Source organism: Argiope bruennichi, chromosome X2 (assembly GCF_947563725.1).
Source record: "Argiope bruennichi chromosome X2, qqArgBrue1.1, whole genome shotgun sequence".
NCBI classification, from domain to species: domain Eukaryota; kingdom Metazoa; phylum Arthropoda; class Arachnida; order Araneae; family Araneidae; genus Argiope; species Argiope bruennichi.
In genome coordinates this window covers 84,361,541-84,376,100 of record NC_079163.1, presented here as the reverse complement: position 1 = coordinate 84,376,100, position 14,560 = coordinate 84,361,541, and the positions used below count along the sequence as shown (strand labels likewise).

The 14,560-nt window shown below is 26.7% G+C and overlaps 1 protein-coding gene across 1 annotated transcript in view; it reads right to left on the bottom strand.

Moving 5' to 3' along the window:
• LOC129960505 (glycine receptor subunit alpha-3-like) overlaps positions 1–13,162 on the bottom strand; it is a 158,635-nt gene extending 145,473 nt beyond the window's left edge. The window contains exon 1 of the mRNA XM_056073977.1: positions 12,954–13,162. Coding sequence (XP_055929952.1) covers positions 12,954–13,030 — 77 coding nt within the window. The 5' untranslated portion in view covers positions 13,031–13,162. The remainder of the gene's footprint in view (positions 1–12,953) is intronic.
• Between the last annotated feature and the right edge of the window lie 1,398 nt (positions 13,163–14,560).

The window sequence follows — 14,560 nt, the reverse complement described above, 5'->3', positions numbered from 1 at the left end:
ATTTAGTTTTCCTTTCATCTCTACCATAACTTCTTTTCAGTATTTATAAGGCATAGGAGGCAATTTCATGTCAGATTTAAATGGGACGATTTTGATGATCATGAATCTAAAATGTTCTATTCGGGAAAAATTAGTTTACTAACAATTTGTAATTCGTAAATTTATTATCTGAATGAAGGTATAAATTTTTATATTTAAAAACTGCTAATAAGGATTCAGTCCTCAAAAAATGAAAGCCATAACTTTTTCTAAACTTATTTAATGTAAGCTAGTTATTAGATCCTTTGCCGAATACGAGACGTATTTCACTCCAGGAAAGAAAAAAGATTTAATTACAAAGTTTCTGAAACTTTTCTCCCAGAAATGTCGTCAGATGGACGAAAATAGGCATTAAATCTCCCTTTGCGCTCAACAAGTTCTTTTGGCGAAAAAAAGAACTGTATTTCTTAAGCCTCCATATGAACTGAGCATTTAATATTCATCAAGATTATAAATCTTCTGGAGATAACAGCTGATCTCACATGGGATGCATTTCAAAATGTCGCATCAGTGAAAACCATATCTTGAAAGCAAGAGCTTTAGATTTATCTTCGTTTCCTTGCAATTTTTTGTTGTTATAGGTCCAGCTAATCTTGCTTCTTCTATCATCAGAATCTTAATTAAACTTGGAAGTTCTTGATCGGATTTTGTCATCTTGAGCATGGAAAAACCGTTCAATAATCATATAATTTTCCTTGAGAATCAATAAGAGGTTTGAGAGGAAGATGAAATTTCCGCATTTGATTTTATTTTCTTGCAATTTTTCTTATATAATGTACCGGGAATTACTGAAATGCAAATAAATAAGTGGAAAAAATTTCAATCTTCTTAGAAACAGTTAGAAAAGTGAATGAAAAAAATGTGAAATTCCTCATAAAATTTTTTTCATAAAAAGAATATTATTCTTTAGAACTTGCATAAATTAGCGATTCATATCTGAGCGTCTTGACTATATTAAGGGAGGAAGAAGTATGAATGGTAATAATGCAAATGATTATTCCTTAAAAGCTTTTTGGACATTGAGCATTAGCATTAAATGATATTCTTAAATAATGTCTGCATAAATTTTCCTTTCATATGCGTTTTGCTCAATTTATAGATTTCCACTCAGTCTCCTGAAGAAATTAGTATCCTTGACTTACAATAAATATGAAAAAAAATTAAAACATCCAATTTTATATGAAAATATTGCGTTAAAAATGGCGAAAAATAAATTATAAATGGAGTTAAAACTTACAGTTGTTGAACAAAATCTTACAGTTGCTAGAATTCTTGAAATTTCATTGATTTGTAATTCATTAATTTGAAATCTCATTAATTTTCAGGGCACTTTGGACCAATGAAAATCTCTGTTTTTCAAACCAAAAGTCACATGTTTGCAATAGCCACAAAAGTTTGTTACACATGAAATATTAAGATGCCAATACTAAATGAGATGTGAAAGTTTGGAGAGTGGGGTGATGGCTCAAATGTATTGTTTGTGGTTGAGAGTTACAATGCTATTTTCAAAATAATCAGCGTATAATTTCGAAATTTTTGCTGTGACAAATGAAACAATATTGAAGAAACATGAACAAATGAATCAGAATAATAATCATCAGAAATATACATCAGATAATAATTCAATAAATAATTAAAAATCTTTTTTAAGTTTCAAATACTTTAATAACGTTCATTACATGCGTTTTGTTAAAACAGGTTTGCAAAATTCTTGTTGAATTTTATTGTTCTTAGATAATTCTTTGGTTTTCAGAAAATTTCCAATCATTACTATATGAGAAACAAGTAAAGTGATTAAACAATCTAGCTCTTCGTCCTACTTGTTTTCAATTATAAATTATTAACCATGAAATTAAAATATAAAAACTTTAAATTTTATATTTATCTTCTCTAAACAGGAAAAAATTACAATTTCGATATATTAATTTAAAGACAAAACAAATTGCATAGTTAAGCTCTAGTTTTATTTCTTCCAATGTAAATAATTCAGAAAATAATATATCTTTTAATGATTACAAAAGCAATTTTGATGTTGTTAAATTAACTGTGTTAGGCTATTGATTAATAATAAAAAAGCCTGTTATACTTTTAATTCTCTTTTCATTGCTGATATAGAGCACTTTAGCTAAGCAAACGAATTTTGTCATTATTTTTTCTACATATGTTCTGTGATTTCATTTTTAAGAAGAGAATAAATTAAATGTAAACAATAAGAAAATTACAGCGATAATAATGCTTCTCCCTCTTTGCATAGGAAACAAATGAGGCTTTTGAAAAAAGGTTTACAAACAAAAAATAATTTTTTTCGTTTTAAAGACAAAAGTCATTTATTTTTGAAAAATCATTGCTGAAAAGAAAAAAAAAAGTCTATAGGAAAGTAGTTCGTTACTAATTATAAATTCACTAGCGAAGCAAATTTTTTTAACACGATACGATTATTCATCCTGGCAAAAGATAGAAAAATTAATATGAAAGAAAGATATACTTTTTTAAATCGTTCATGTGAACGTTATGACAGGCGTTGTTTCGAAATATCTTCAAAAAGGATTTGATATTACAGAGAGAATAACAAAAACTTCAGTAATTTAAATGGTGAAACAAGCAATCGAAATTATATATATATATATATATATATATATATATATATATATATATATATATATATATATATATATATATATATATATATATATATGCACATTTAATTTCCCATTATAATCATAACATTTTTCATTTGATTTTAAATTCTTTTCTTTCATATTGTTATTTCTTACTAAATGCGATGCATTTATTCTGAATGTTTAAAGGCATGTCAAAGAATTACATAAAATCGCAGATATGTTTTAAAAGCCTTAATACAGCTTCAAAAAATTTTATTCTTAAATTTTATAACCTATAAAATCTCGGGAAATATATTTTACGAGGGTTTTCACGCTTTTCAATTTAGACTGCAAGCTCATCAGTATTTCATGATTTTATGCTTCGAGCCTGTTATTTCGAAACCATCTGTTATTAGACTGCAAAAATATATTAAAAGAAGTGTGTCGAGATGTTTAGTATTTTCAATTCACTTTCTTCTGAATAGATGCTAGAATGTTGAAATCCCGAATTCTATATAAAAATTTCAAAAACATACATTTCGGTGTTTTTGAAAAAAAAATCTTCTTAATAAGTTGGGTTTTAAAATCATTTTTTAGAAATACTTTTTAGGTGTCAGACTTGTTAAATAAATGTTTCGTTTTGAAGCTGTAGGAGATAAATTATGGTTGCAGAACTTCAAGATTTTGAATGATATTGAGATGTCGAAGACATTTCTAATCGTTTCGCACTCTCCGAATTTCCAGCCATTTAAAAATGAAGACCTTTAAAGCAATACTTATTTAATACTCAACACTGGTAGTCATAAGAGATGGATCTGAATTCTACAGGTCTTTGACACAAATACATCTTTAGAGCTCAAGTAAATTTAGAAATAAAATAAATTTTGCAAGCATAATGATCCATATCAATGAAACGGTTCCAATGTTCATTTTTTCCTCTGAAAACAAGATGAAATATGGTATCGTTACATATTTCTTCCATACGAAAAAAATAAAGAAACTTCGCTTGGAAGCATTCTAAAATCTTGAAAATATATAGAATGGTTTTTGAAGAACCGTTTTCAGATGATGAAAAAGAAAAGTGGACAGACATTTCAATCTCTCATTTACCGTAACTGGCACGCATCATTCAAAAGTGGAGGCACTGGACCCATGATAAGATTTCGTGTCAGTCATGAATTGCGGATCTTCGCTCGAGTGCTGTCGGAACTCGAGATTCTTTGTCCATTGCACTCAGAAATATTTTATTATACTTTGTTTTCAAGGCTGAAATGGTAAGTAAATGCGAGTTGCGAAACACAAAACACTTAAAACTTATAAAGAAGGAATTATTATATTATTATAAAACAATTATGTCTCATCAAACGCATAGTATTAGCTGTCGCTATTACGTAACTAAAGACTCAAACAATTGAAGCACTGCTGAAACAATAATTTTCTAAAACTTGATTTGAGCTAATGATATTTAAAAATAAATGCATTTGACTCCATACAACCAATAAGTAATAACAGAGCGTTTACTCTTTGAATAATCTTAAAGCTTAATTTTTTTTTTTTTTTTGCATCATAAATAATGTTGAGCGGTAAAGGAAGTTTTCTTGTTTTATTATAAGCTCTGGTATGCTAAATCTTTTCTTTATCAGCGGCGAGGCTCATTTTTAGCTGAAATAAATGGTCATACCAAGGCAATTTCAATAAAACGCTGTTTATTTCTTATGTCATTATAGGACATTGAAGAGATAAATTAAGACAGACTGACACTTTCTTTTCGTGAATCATTTACGCTTAAATTTGACGGCTGATCACTCTTTTATTGTCATTCGCATCCATCTTATTCATTTCATAGCTATACATCTCCTTCATGACCTTCATTTTTTAAAAATATTCTTTTATTACTTTTCCAATAAAGTTCTTGCCAAATTTTCGTTCTGACGAATTAATACTATTTTTAGTGCTTTAAATATTTCGATGTTCACCTATTTGTTATACATTGGGCGAGCTAGTGCCAAGATATCGGTTTTAATTCGTATCTCGGCGTTTATACGCGTCTTCATGGATGTTAAAACTATATTGGAATTTGAAAATTTCCATATACACGTAGCGTGGAAGTTTAGAAAGTGATACATCTGACAGGGATTCCAGTCATGGCTACCTGATTATTGTCTGCAGTTGAGAAATCGATCCTAAAAAAACCATAATCTTTAAAATCGGATCTAAAATAAAACGAAATCATTTTATACAAATTCTATTCCAGTATGATATACTTTAAAAAATAGCACAAAGGAGTGAAAATCTTTATTTAGTTTATTAATTAATAGCATTTTTAAAAATGAGATACATTATTGGAGATGGAATTAATTTATGAAAGTTATCATGCCCATAAAATAATGAGCTACACAACATTTGAGCGAATAATCTCTCGGAAGGAATTTAAAAACCAATAAACGGAAAGCACGAAGAAGCAAATGTGTTGCAAAACAGTTATTTTCGGCTAAATTAAACTTGATAGCGTTATTTTCATTTAGAGATAAAATAATTTTAATGACAGAGAATAAATAATATTTGTCAAAATTTATGGTTATTTGGTGAAAAACCTATAAAATATTTTCTACTTTCATAGAAACGCCTGATGCTGAAATAAAATAATTTAAAATGAATGCTTTTGTTAATAAATTCTCTTAAAACAATTTATTGAGAAGCGACAAGGAATATTCTAATTAAGGATTATTCTAATTGCATTTTTGTGTTAAAATTGCTATTCAGCAGCAATAAAGATAAGTTAGAATGTTCTAAATCAAAATTGGTCTGACAAACAAACGAAAATAATACATAGTTCTTGGGTCATGTTCCATTGAATTAACGAAATTTGCAAATCTTCGGAAGATTAAAAGTCACATATTCTGATTGGCAAGTTTAATATGGACATCTCTCTTAATCACAAACTAACTGATAAAACGAATTGTGCCAAATATAAACTTATTTGCAAAGATCTACGTTTATAAATTTACATTATGATTGTAAAAGTCGTAAAAGAACCTCTCACTACTCTATGCTTTATCCAGTTAATATGATATTCAATCGGTGATTCAAATTTGCAATAATCTTTATTTAAAATTTTTTTCAGAACAATGTCACAAATAAATTAAATACTAGACGATTAAGTATTCTGTGCTAATGTTTCTGTTATTTCATATAATATTTTTGGTGTAATATTCAAGAAGAAACACACACACATGCACACACACACACACACAAAAACTTCATGCTTATCAAATCTTAAAACTAAAAAAAAAAAAACATTTGACGCATTTACGCTTCACACTGATTGAACTTCGAATCTTTCAGTTAAGTTTGATAAAAGTTATTTTATTTCAGTGAATTCCTTAACAGGAAATAAATATGTGATGCAGGTGTTTTGCAAAAAATATATTCTTCATATTTAACTTTAAACTTTAATTGATAACTTCAAAGTTTTTTCTGTTAACAAGACATATTTCTTATAATTTAAGCTGTTTTAATTCCCTTTTTTTGTCAGCGAAAGCTTAATGATTAATGAAATTTTTTTATCGTATATTTGATAGTGAATATTTTTAAATTGTTCATTTGAAATTTATTTCCTGATATGGTACAGTTATGGAATTTTGAAAGAAAATATTTGAGGAATTTTTGAATTCCAATATATGAATGAAAAAGAAGCCTTCCGTTTTCCATTATTCAATTACAAAATATATTATTTAAACAATAAGTGTGTCTCTAAAAAATTCCTGTTTTCAGTAATAGTGCTTTATTTTAAACAAGGATTATATCTTTTTTTCAGAGTGAAATTGTATTGACATACGTTATGTATTTGTGTTTTAAAAGGATTTATACAATTTCATAAGACATGCTTAACTTTTGAAATAGAAATTATAGTCTTTACTATTTTTAATCAGCCTCCCTCTATTACTAACTCATACATATCATTAGGCATTTAACGAAAAAGAAAATATAAATAACAATACAATTTGCCACAATATAATCTGTAGCAACTAACCAGAAGATTAAATTTTAATAAAATACGTCCTTACCAATGAGCAAATCAAAGATTATATTAGATGATATTTATTTATGAAATTAAAATATTAAAATTAAAAACAAAATTAATACATTAAAATTTTCACAGTTTTAAATAAGTGCAATCAAAGGTAAAAAGAAAATGCAGTTTTTTAAAGTTTTACAGTAAAAGAATCTATTAATCATTCCGTTAAATCAGTTATTTCTCAAATTCGTAAAATAAATCAGCAACATTATGGGTGAAAATCTATAAATAAAATTCCCCTTTCCAGTATATATGAACGGACATTACAATCTAATTCGAATTGTTTTTTCATAGATTGAATGATGAAACTATGATGGTGGCTAAATTTTCTGATTCGTAGAAAGGTTATGAAAATTGTTTAAGACATTTGCAGATTATATTATAAAAAGCATAGATAAATGATCTCTTATAAAATATTTTCTATTTTAAATATAAGCTTTCGAATTTGGAGAAATTTTTCTTTCATTTCCATTATTATTTCTTTTCTGTTCTTTCACTCTTTTTTTTTTTTTCGAAATACTTCAGTACCCTCCCTCATATTTCAGAATTTAGTCTAGATATAAAATTAATCTGCACATATATTTTACATATTCTTACATATTATTTTTATTATCATATGAAATCAAATTTAGAGATAGAAAAATTAATTGCTCTAAATGTATTTTCACTATTACTAAACTAAAGAATGCTTAAATCTGAACACCAATAACAATTTAATTTAAATTATACTGGGAATGATTAAAAGCAAGCGGAACTACAATAATGATTTATTTTGATTAAATAGAAAACAGAAATTAAAACAATTTATCCAAGTTCAAAAAACAGTAAAAACCAAAAATAATTACTATTATCAAAATAAGTTCATTTAAATTTATTTATTGCTTGCAATTTGTACAGCGGTCATCTCGGTTCTGAGAATGAATTACCATAAAAAATTCTAACTATGTCTGTATATATTTCTTTAAAATTTTTTTTCTTTAAATTTCTACCTTGAAGGTTATTAGATAATGAAGGAATGAGTTGTTTTCAACAATATTCCAATAACAAAAACTTCATATCTAAAGTTTCATAATTTGAGTATATATAAAAAATGTTGAACCATCATAAACTTACTATGTACCAGATACATCATCAAGATAATCTTCCGGCGAAAATTAACTTCGAAGTTTCTAATATCACCAAAATTAAATTGCCACCCAGCTTATACTACCTTTTGCTCGATTCTGCTATTCTGCTATGTGTTGCTCTCTCTGCTGTCTGCTAAATGCATCTGTAGAGCAGTCAAATCGCACTTTTTCTACATAAGTAATCAACTTCCTAAAATATGAAATATATACAGCGAATGCAGTGAATTTATTATTTCGCAAAGTTTCAAGTTTGGTGATGGTCATAAAGTGGCGGGTTCAAGATCCGTTTGCTCCAATGACTAAAGCCGTAAATGGACCTGTAGATGCTAATTTCATTGTCCAAGCATTTACTAACTGATGTTTCAAAGATCTTTTCTCAAAAATTCTCGTGATGCTTCAAAAGGCACTTAAATATAACAAATCAAGTAATTAAACAACCTCTTTTTTCCTTGTATGTTTAAAGAATATGAAAAATAAAAAAAAATTATTTTCAATAATTGTAGTCGTTTACAACTACAAGAATTGAATTTTAATTCATATTCTAGCGTTCAATTCAAAAGTTGATATTGACTTTGCTCAGATACAAGTTCAAGGAAAGATATGTCGCTATAAAATTGGAAAATATTACATACAATACATGAATCTTCTCAATATTCGCATTGTGTGTGAACGAACTGTAGTTTTCAATCATCCCATGTTTGATTGAAAACTACAGTCCGTGATATGGAAATAAGCATAAAGAAGATTGCATGATTATCATCTTCTTTATCTCCCTTATTCAAGAAGCAGATATTCATTTCCCAATATTTTCGAACAGCTTCAAAATTTAATGTCAATACATTCATAACATATCAGTGTATTGATGCATTGATGTAATGATCTTAGCTTTCATATCATTTATAAAAATGAGGCATAATATCTGTTAAAAAGAAAGATATTATAACATTACATTTTGCCGAAGTATTATTATGAAAGACGTAAGCTAAAGGAATTCTATAGTTATTCAAATTGTTTTATCATTCAAATTTAACGATACTATTTTCTTATCTATGATTATCCTATTAATTGATTGTCATACCAGAAGTATACGATCCATTACCTTAATCAACATGCCACAACGGTATTTCTGGTAAAATACAAGATTTATACTACTCGTCGATATGTTTTCTTTTATAAGGCAAAGAAAGTTTTAAAGGTTTCGTTCGAATAACATTTCATTTGCAAATTAGGTACAAAATTTGCATGAAAGGTTCAGGACCTTTTAAACTTTATTTCTATTTCTACACTTGCTGAGTTTTATTCAGCAAAACATTATATTTTTTTGAAGCAAAATAGCTATCTAGAAGTTCTTATTTATGTTTGGCATCTTCCGGATTTCAGATCAGCATACATTGAAATGCAACGGAAGTCTACACAAATAGGAAAACTGTTTATAAAATTCTCTAAAGACGAAACAGAAAGTAAGTAGAATTCGTAACAATAAAAATTGATTAGATATTGATATATGGAATATTGAAATTACTTAAACCAAACCTACTGAGATGAAACATACGAAATAACTCTTTCAAATCATAGTTTTAACAAAATTGTGATATAATTATGGATTAACTATATACAAACGATATACGAAAATTTAGCGTGATGTGAGAAAAAATTACAAAATTTGCATTTGAAGAATTTTATTGAATTCAGATTTTCTTAGATAATAAATTTTTCTTGAATATTTATATTATATAAAGATTTTCAAGGGAGCTGATTTCCTCTGTATCTTAAAAAACATTTTTGATCTAATAATATAGAAATTAATTATAAAATAAATGCTTATGTTTAAAAATGTCAACCAGAAATTGTGAACAATTGATAAGTTGTAAATAGATATTAATTATGAATTATTAATATTTCTTTTAATTAAAATTATTACTTTTTTTAGAAAATTAGAATTTTTGTCCATCCGCAAAGCAATCAGTAGAAAGCTGGAAGAAATCATTAAAATATTGACTTTTTCAGCTAATATTATTTAAATTATATTATTTTATTTAGAAATAACGTTCAAAATACTCTTATCGAAGTGCCAAATTGCATTTACATGATGCAAAAGTCAGAAAGCTCGTAAATACTTTTTTCAGTGAAATTTTTAAACATTTTTTAAAATTAGCATTTTATCATGTCTTCATTTTCAGAGATCAAGAATGAAATAACATTTCACAAACATTGAGGCACAGTTTGAAAACAAAATACCTTTGAATTAATTTCTAAGTAATCATAAATATATTTAAAAAAATCAACTTTTTAAACATCTACGGAACCCTTTTAGGGATAGGAAAAATTTTATCTCGAATTCTTGAAATTCCTTTCTATATAATATGGAAAAAATCATAAATTCAAGCATAATAAATAGATAAATGCATTCTTAATACATCCATGAATGTTGAAGTGAAAATAATATTAATAATAATATAATATAATTATGTATTCATTATATAATATAATGAATAAAAATGAAAAAACAAAAATTTAAAGATTTTCTAGAAACTGCAAACAACACATTTTTATTAATAAGTTCAAAGACATCATTCTGATTTTTTGTAAATTAAAATAATTTTTCCATGGATCCATAATTGAAAAAGGTTTTAAAAAATGCATACGCATGATTTATATATTTTAAACATTTTGTTTGAAAGAACATTATCAGACCACTTTCGGCGTGAAATATACGAAAAATAAAATTCTGTCTAAGCTCCAAATTGATAAGGAAAAAAAAAATCCATTGTTCACAGATTTTGTCAAATTAATTACATCATTGATGGAATTCTAAAGATCCAAATCAAAAAGAAAAAAGAAAAAGGACTGAGACCGATTATATGAATAAACAGAAAAAGAATGTGCCTCGTCATAATCAGTGTCATTAAAGGCTGAGGGACCTGATTTTGGAATGGATCTGTAGTTTCAAAGCCTGAATTGTAATTACCAGCTTGTGCATTGAGGAGTTTTTTAAGAGTTATGCTGTTACTTAAATTCTTATTTGACAACAGCAACAAGCTTGAAATGTAATTGATTGCAGTAATTCACAGAAAAATCCATCGAAGAAAGCATTTCAATTAAGTCTTGATTGCTTTTGAAAGAAGTAATTTCTAGAAATACGGTTAACTTGAATAAGGCAATTTTTACTTTTTAATTTTGTCTTTCGCATTTTCTACAAGGTTTGTGACTTTTAACAATAGCCGAAAGCTGCTCATTTGACAGAAAAGTAATAAACGGAAGCTAGATGCGTCATTTTTGTAGAAAGAATAATAATAACTTTAGTCAGTGTTTATAAAATTTGATTATATGTGATTGATTGACAAAAAAGATCATGAAAGGTCGTTCAGGTATTATAAATTAACAAATTCTCAATTTTAAAATATACTCTGCGTAAAATTTGTATTGATTAAAAATAATGAGCACAAATTCTATGTAGTGCGTGAGAAATGTTGCATTCATGCCTTTTCAGATAAAATATATATAAAAAAACACGGAAAAGTTAGAAAAAATTAGATTAAATTTATAATATTTGGACAAGCTCTAATAAAATTTACCCTCAAACAAACTTTACGTCTAATGATAATTTAAGTGAATTTATTTAGTAGTGATTAAATATACGATTCTTATTTTTTAAATGACAAATTCACGAACTGGCAAAAGAAAAGTGAATCTCATTTAATCGTAATTCAATACTATAATTTTATGTCAATTTTTTTAAATTTTTAATTCATTACTTCATACATTTTTATTTCTATTATTCATGATCCATGATTTTAATTAATTTTCTATTTGTTTTTATTCTTTCAATTAATGGAGTGAAATAAATTATCATCATCTTCACGTTTATTAATGTTTTTCAACCATATTTGATATACTTTTAATATCATTTTTTGAAAGCACACATAAAAACTCTTCGGTCTCAGTAGCATATTTCATAAAAAGTACTGATTCGAAATTGTTAGTATCTGATTCAAATAAAAAAATTAATAAAATAGAAATGCAGTATTCAACAACAAATACAACACATTGCAAATATTTTACAAAAACATGAAAATGAGAATAAATATTTGAAGTTTATATATAATAAATGTACAAAACATTATTATACTTAGTACTTTCTTGAGAATATCAAAGTATTTGAAATGATATAATAAAAACAAAGTAATAGTATTATTTCTACTACCATTTCACATATAAATATTATACTTTGAACAAAACTAAAATATATATATGTATAGAATTATAAGCTGTCGACGTTTTGAACTTAATTTTACTTAATTTACAGCGAAAAGTTTCATTCTGATTTTTTGAAACGCAGTGCAGCATTTCGAAAATTTCGCTCTGAAGTATAAACGGAAATTTAAAAAAAAATTAAATATAAAAAAAAACAATCGCAGATGCACCGATATATTTTTGTGATTTAAAAAAGCAACACAAATCTTCTATTCATATTAACCATAAAATGAATGCGAATAAAATTAATTTTTTTCTGAAGAAATACAATAATTTTAATTAACTCTGCTAAAACATGGCAAGAAAATTTAATTCCTAAAATGAATGCGAATAAAATTAATTTTTTCTGAAGAAATACAATAATTTTAATTAACTCTGCTAAAACATGGCAAGAAAATTTAACATTTGCATAAAGCATCTTGAAAAAAAAATATGATGGAATGATAGAATAAGAACGATTTTTTTTTCTATTTTTAATGCTAAATCAGATAGTTTAAATGATAAGTGAAAATTATAAGTTATTTTATTTAAATAAATGCCACGAGTTATAATGCATGAATCTGCATTTTTTGATCGGAAATAAAAAAAAAAAAGAACAGATTAGAAAGAAGATTAAATAGCGGCAAACTATTTTTTCGCCTCTAACAAATATTTTATAGTTTTAAGAATTTGTCCATTTTCCTAAAATTCTTTATGGATCCAATTTTTCACTCTCGCTATTGAAACATATATATTATATTTTTAGAATGGATATATAAGATTAACAATTAGAAATACAGAGATGTAAAACATGTAGAAACTTTCTCTTATGTTATCTACATATCTAAGCAACTGCAATAATTTCAATGCCCTTACCTAAAAGTTTCAGTTGCCGAAAGTACAGTAGTGGAAAATATTATATAAACCAGAGCGCATGTAAGCAGAAACCCCATTTCGGAAATTTATATTAATATAATTAATAAAATGTGTTTCTTTGCTTTGAGGAAAATTTGAAATTAAATGTTGCCTGTTACTGTCGGTTGTATTCTATGAAGTTTCGGCCTGCTCCGGTGATGTGATGTGAAGACGGCTCTGGTGATCGAATCACGTGTGATCGTTTGTGTGAGGATGCTTTAAACCGCCACTTTACTCCAAGACAGAGTTACTGCGCGTGCGTTTGGCTGACGTATTAGAACAGCATAGGTGGCTGTCTCAAAAAGAGGAGGAGATTTCTCCTGTTTCGAATACTATGCTTTATCAATAAGCTTTGAAGTAAAGCTCGGAAAATAATGTATTTAAAAAAAATTTACTTTAGGTTGTTGAAAGTCGACCAGGATGTGGGATGTTTGCGGAATTGATTTGCCAAAAAAGTTATAATTCTTTGCAATGTATTTTCAAATTAATTTTATTTCTATTTAAGACACAAACACGCGAACAGAAGAATTTTTAAGATAAAAATTTTGTTTATATCAGGAAATTTAAAAAAATAGCAAATGTAAATATTTCTAGAATGACTCCGTTTTTTTTTTTTTTTACAATGCACTAATTTGTAAATATAATATTGTCTTCAGTGCCTTTTTTTTCTATAAGTTGGCTAAATAAATTGAAGTTATGGGACATCGAATTGCTGTCTTTGAATCTCCGTTTTCTCCGCATGATAGTATCGGTATCTGATTTCGTTTAAGATCTGATATGAATGCGATTTAGATGTAAGTACTCTGTGGTCAAATATCCCAGTTCTTGTATGTTCTGGAAGTTTGAAAATTGGAAATCCGTACTTGTCATTAGATTAGACTCAAAAAAGATAAAATTCTAACTATCATTTAATTTATTCTTTAGGAAATGACGAAACGACAATTTGTATCTTTTTTTTTTTTTTGCTAGATCAAAAAGTGTTTAATTTTCAATTCGAAAAAGAAAATATATTTCCCGATAAATAATCAAGTAATAAATTAAAATTGTACTAAATTAAAAAAAAAATTAAATGGAAAATTATCAATTACCACGAAATTTTAGCGCGTGTTAAAGTATTTTTTAAATTATATCATAGTGTTAAATGGCACGATACGTTACATTCATACCTCAATAATCTCCCTACATAACTGCCTTACTCTTATAAAAAGAAATTAACACGAGAAATTATTTCACACTTTCAGGTCTGAAATATTTTAATACTCTGTCTCTCGCTGCCCAAGGAATTTCAGTACTTGTGCTTGTAATTGGTATTTTCAGTACTTTTCTTATTTTTTTAAAATTCTTGAAAAAACATATATTTTATTAATTTTTTCTTAGAAATTTCAAACTGCCTTTATTCATAATGAACAAAGTTTTTAAATGTGCCAAGAATTGCTATTTGATAAGGAATTATTGAAAGCATATTTTAAAGGAAAAAAATTACAAACAAAAACTTAAATACACATTATTGAAAGTTTAATGGCATCAAATATTTTGGATTTGATAAATCTACAAGCCGTTTACAGAGC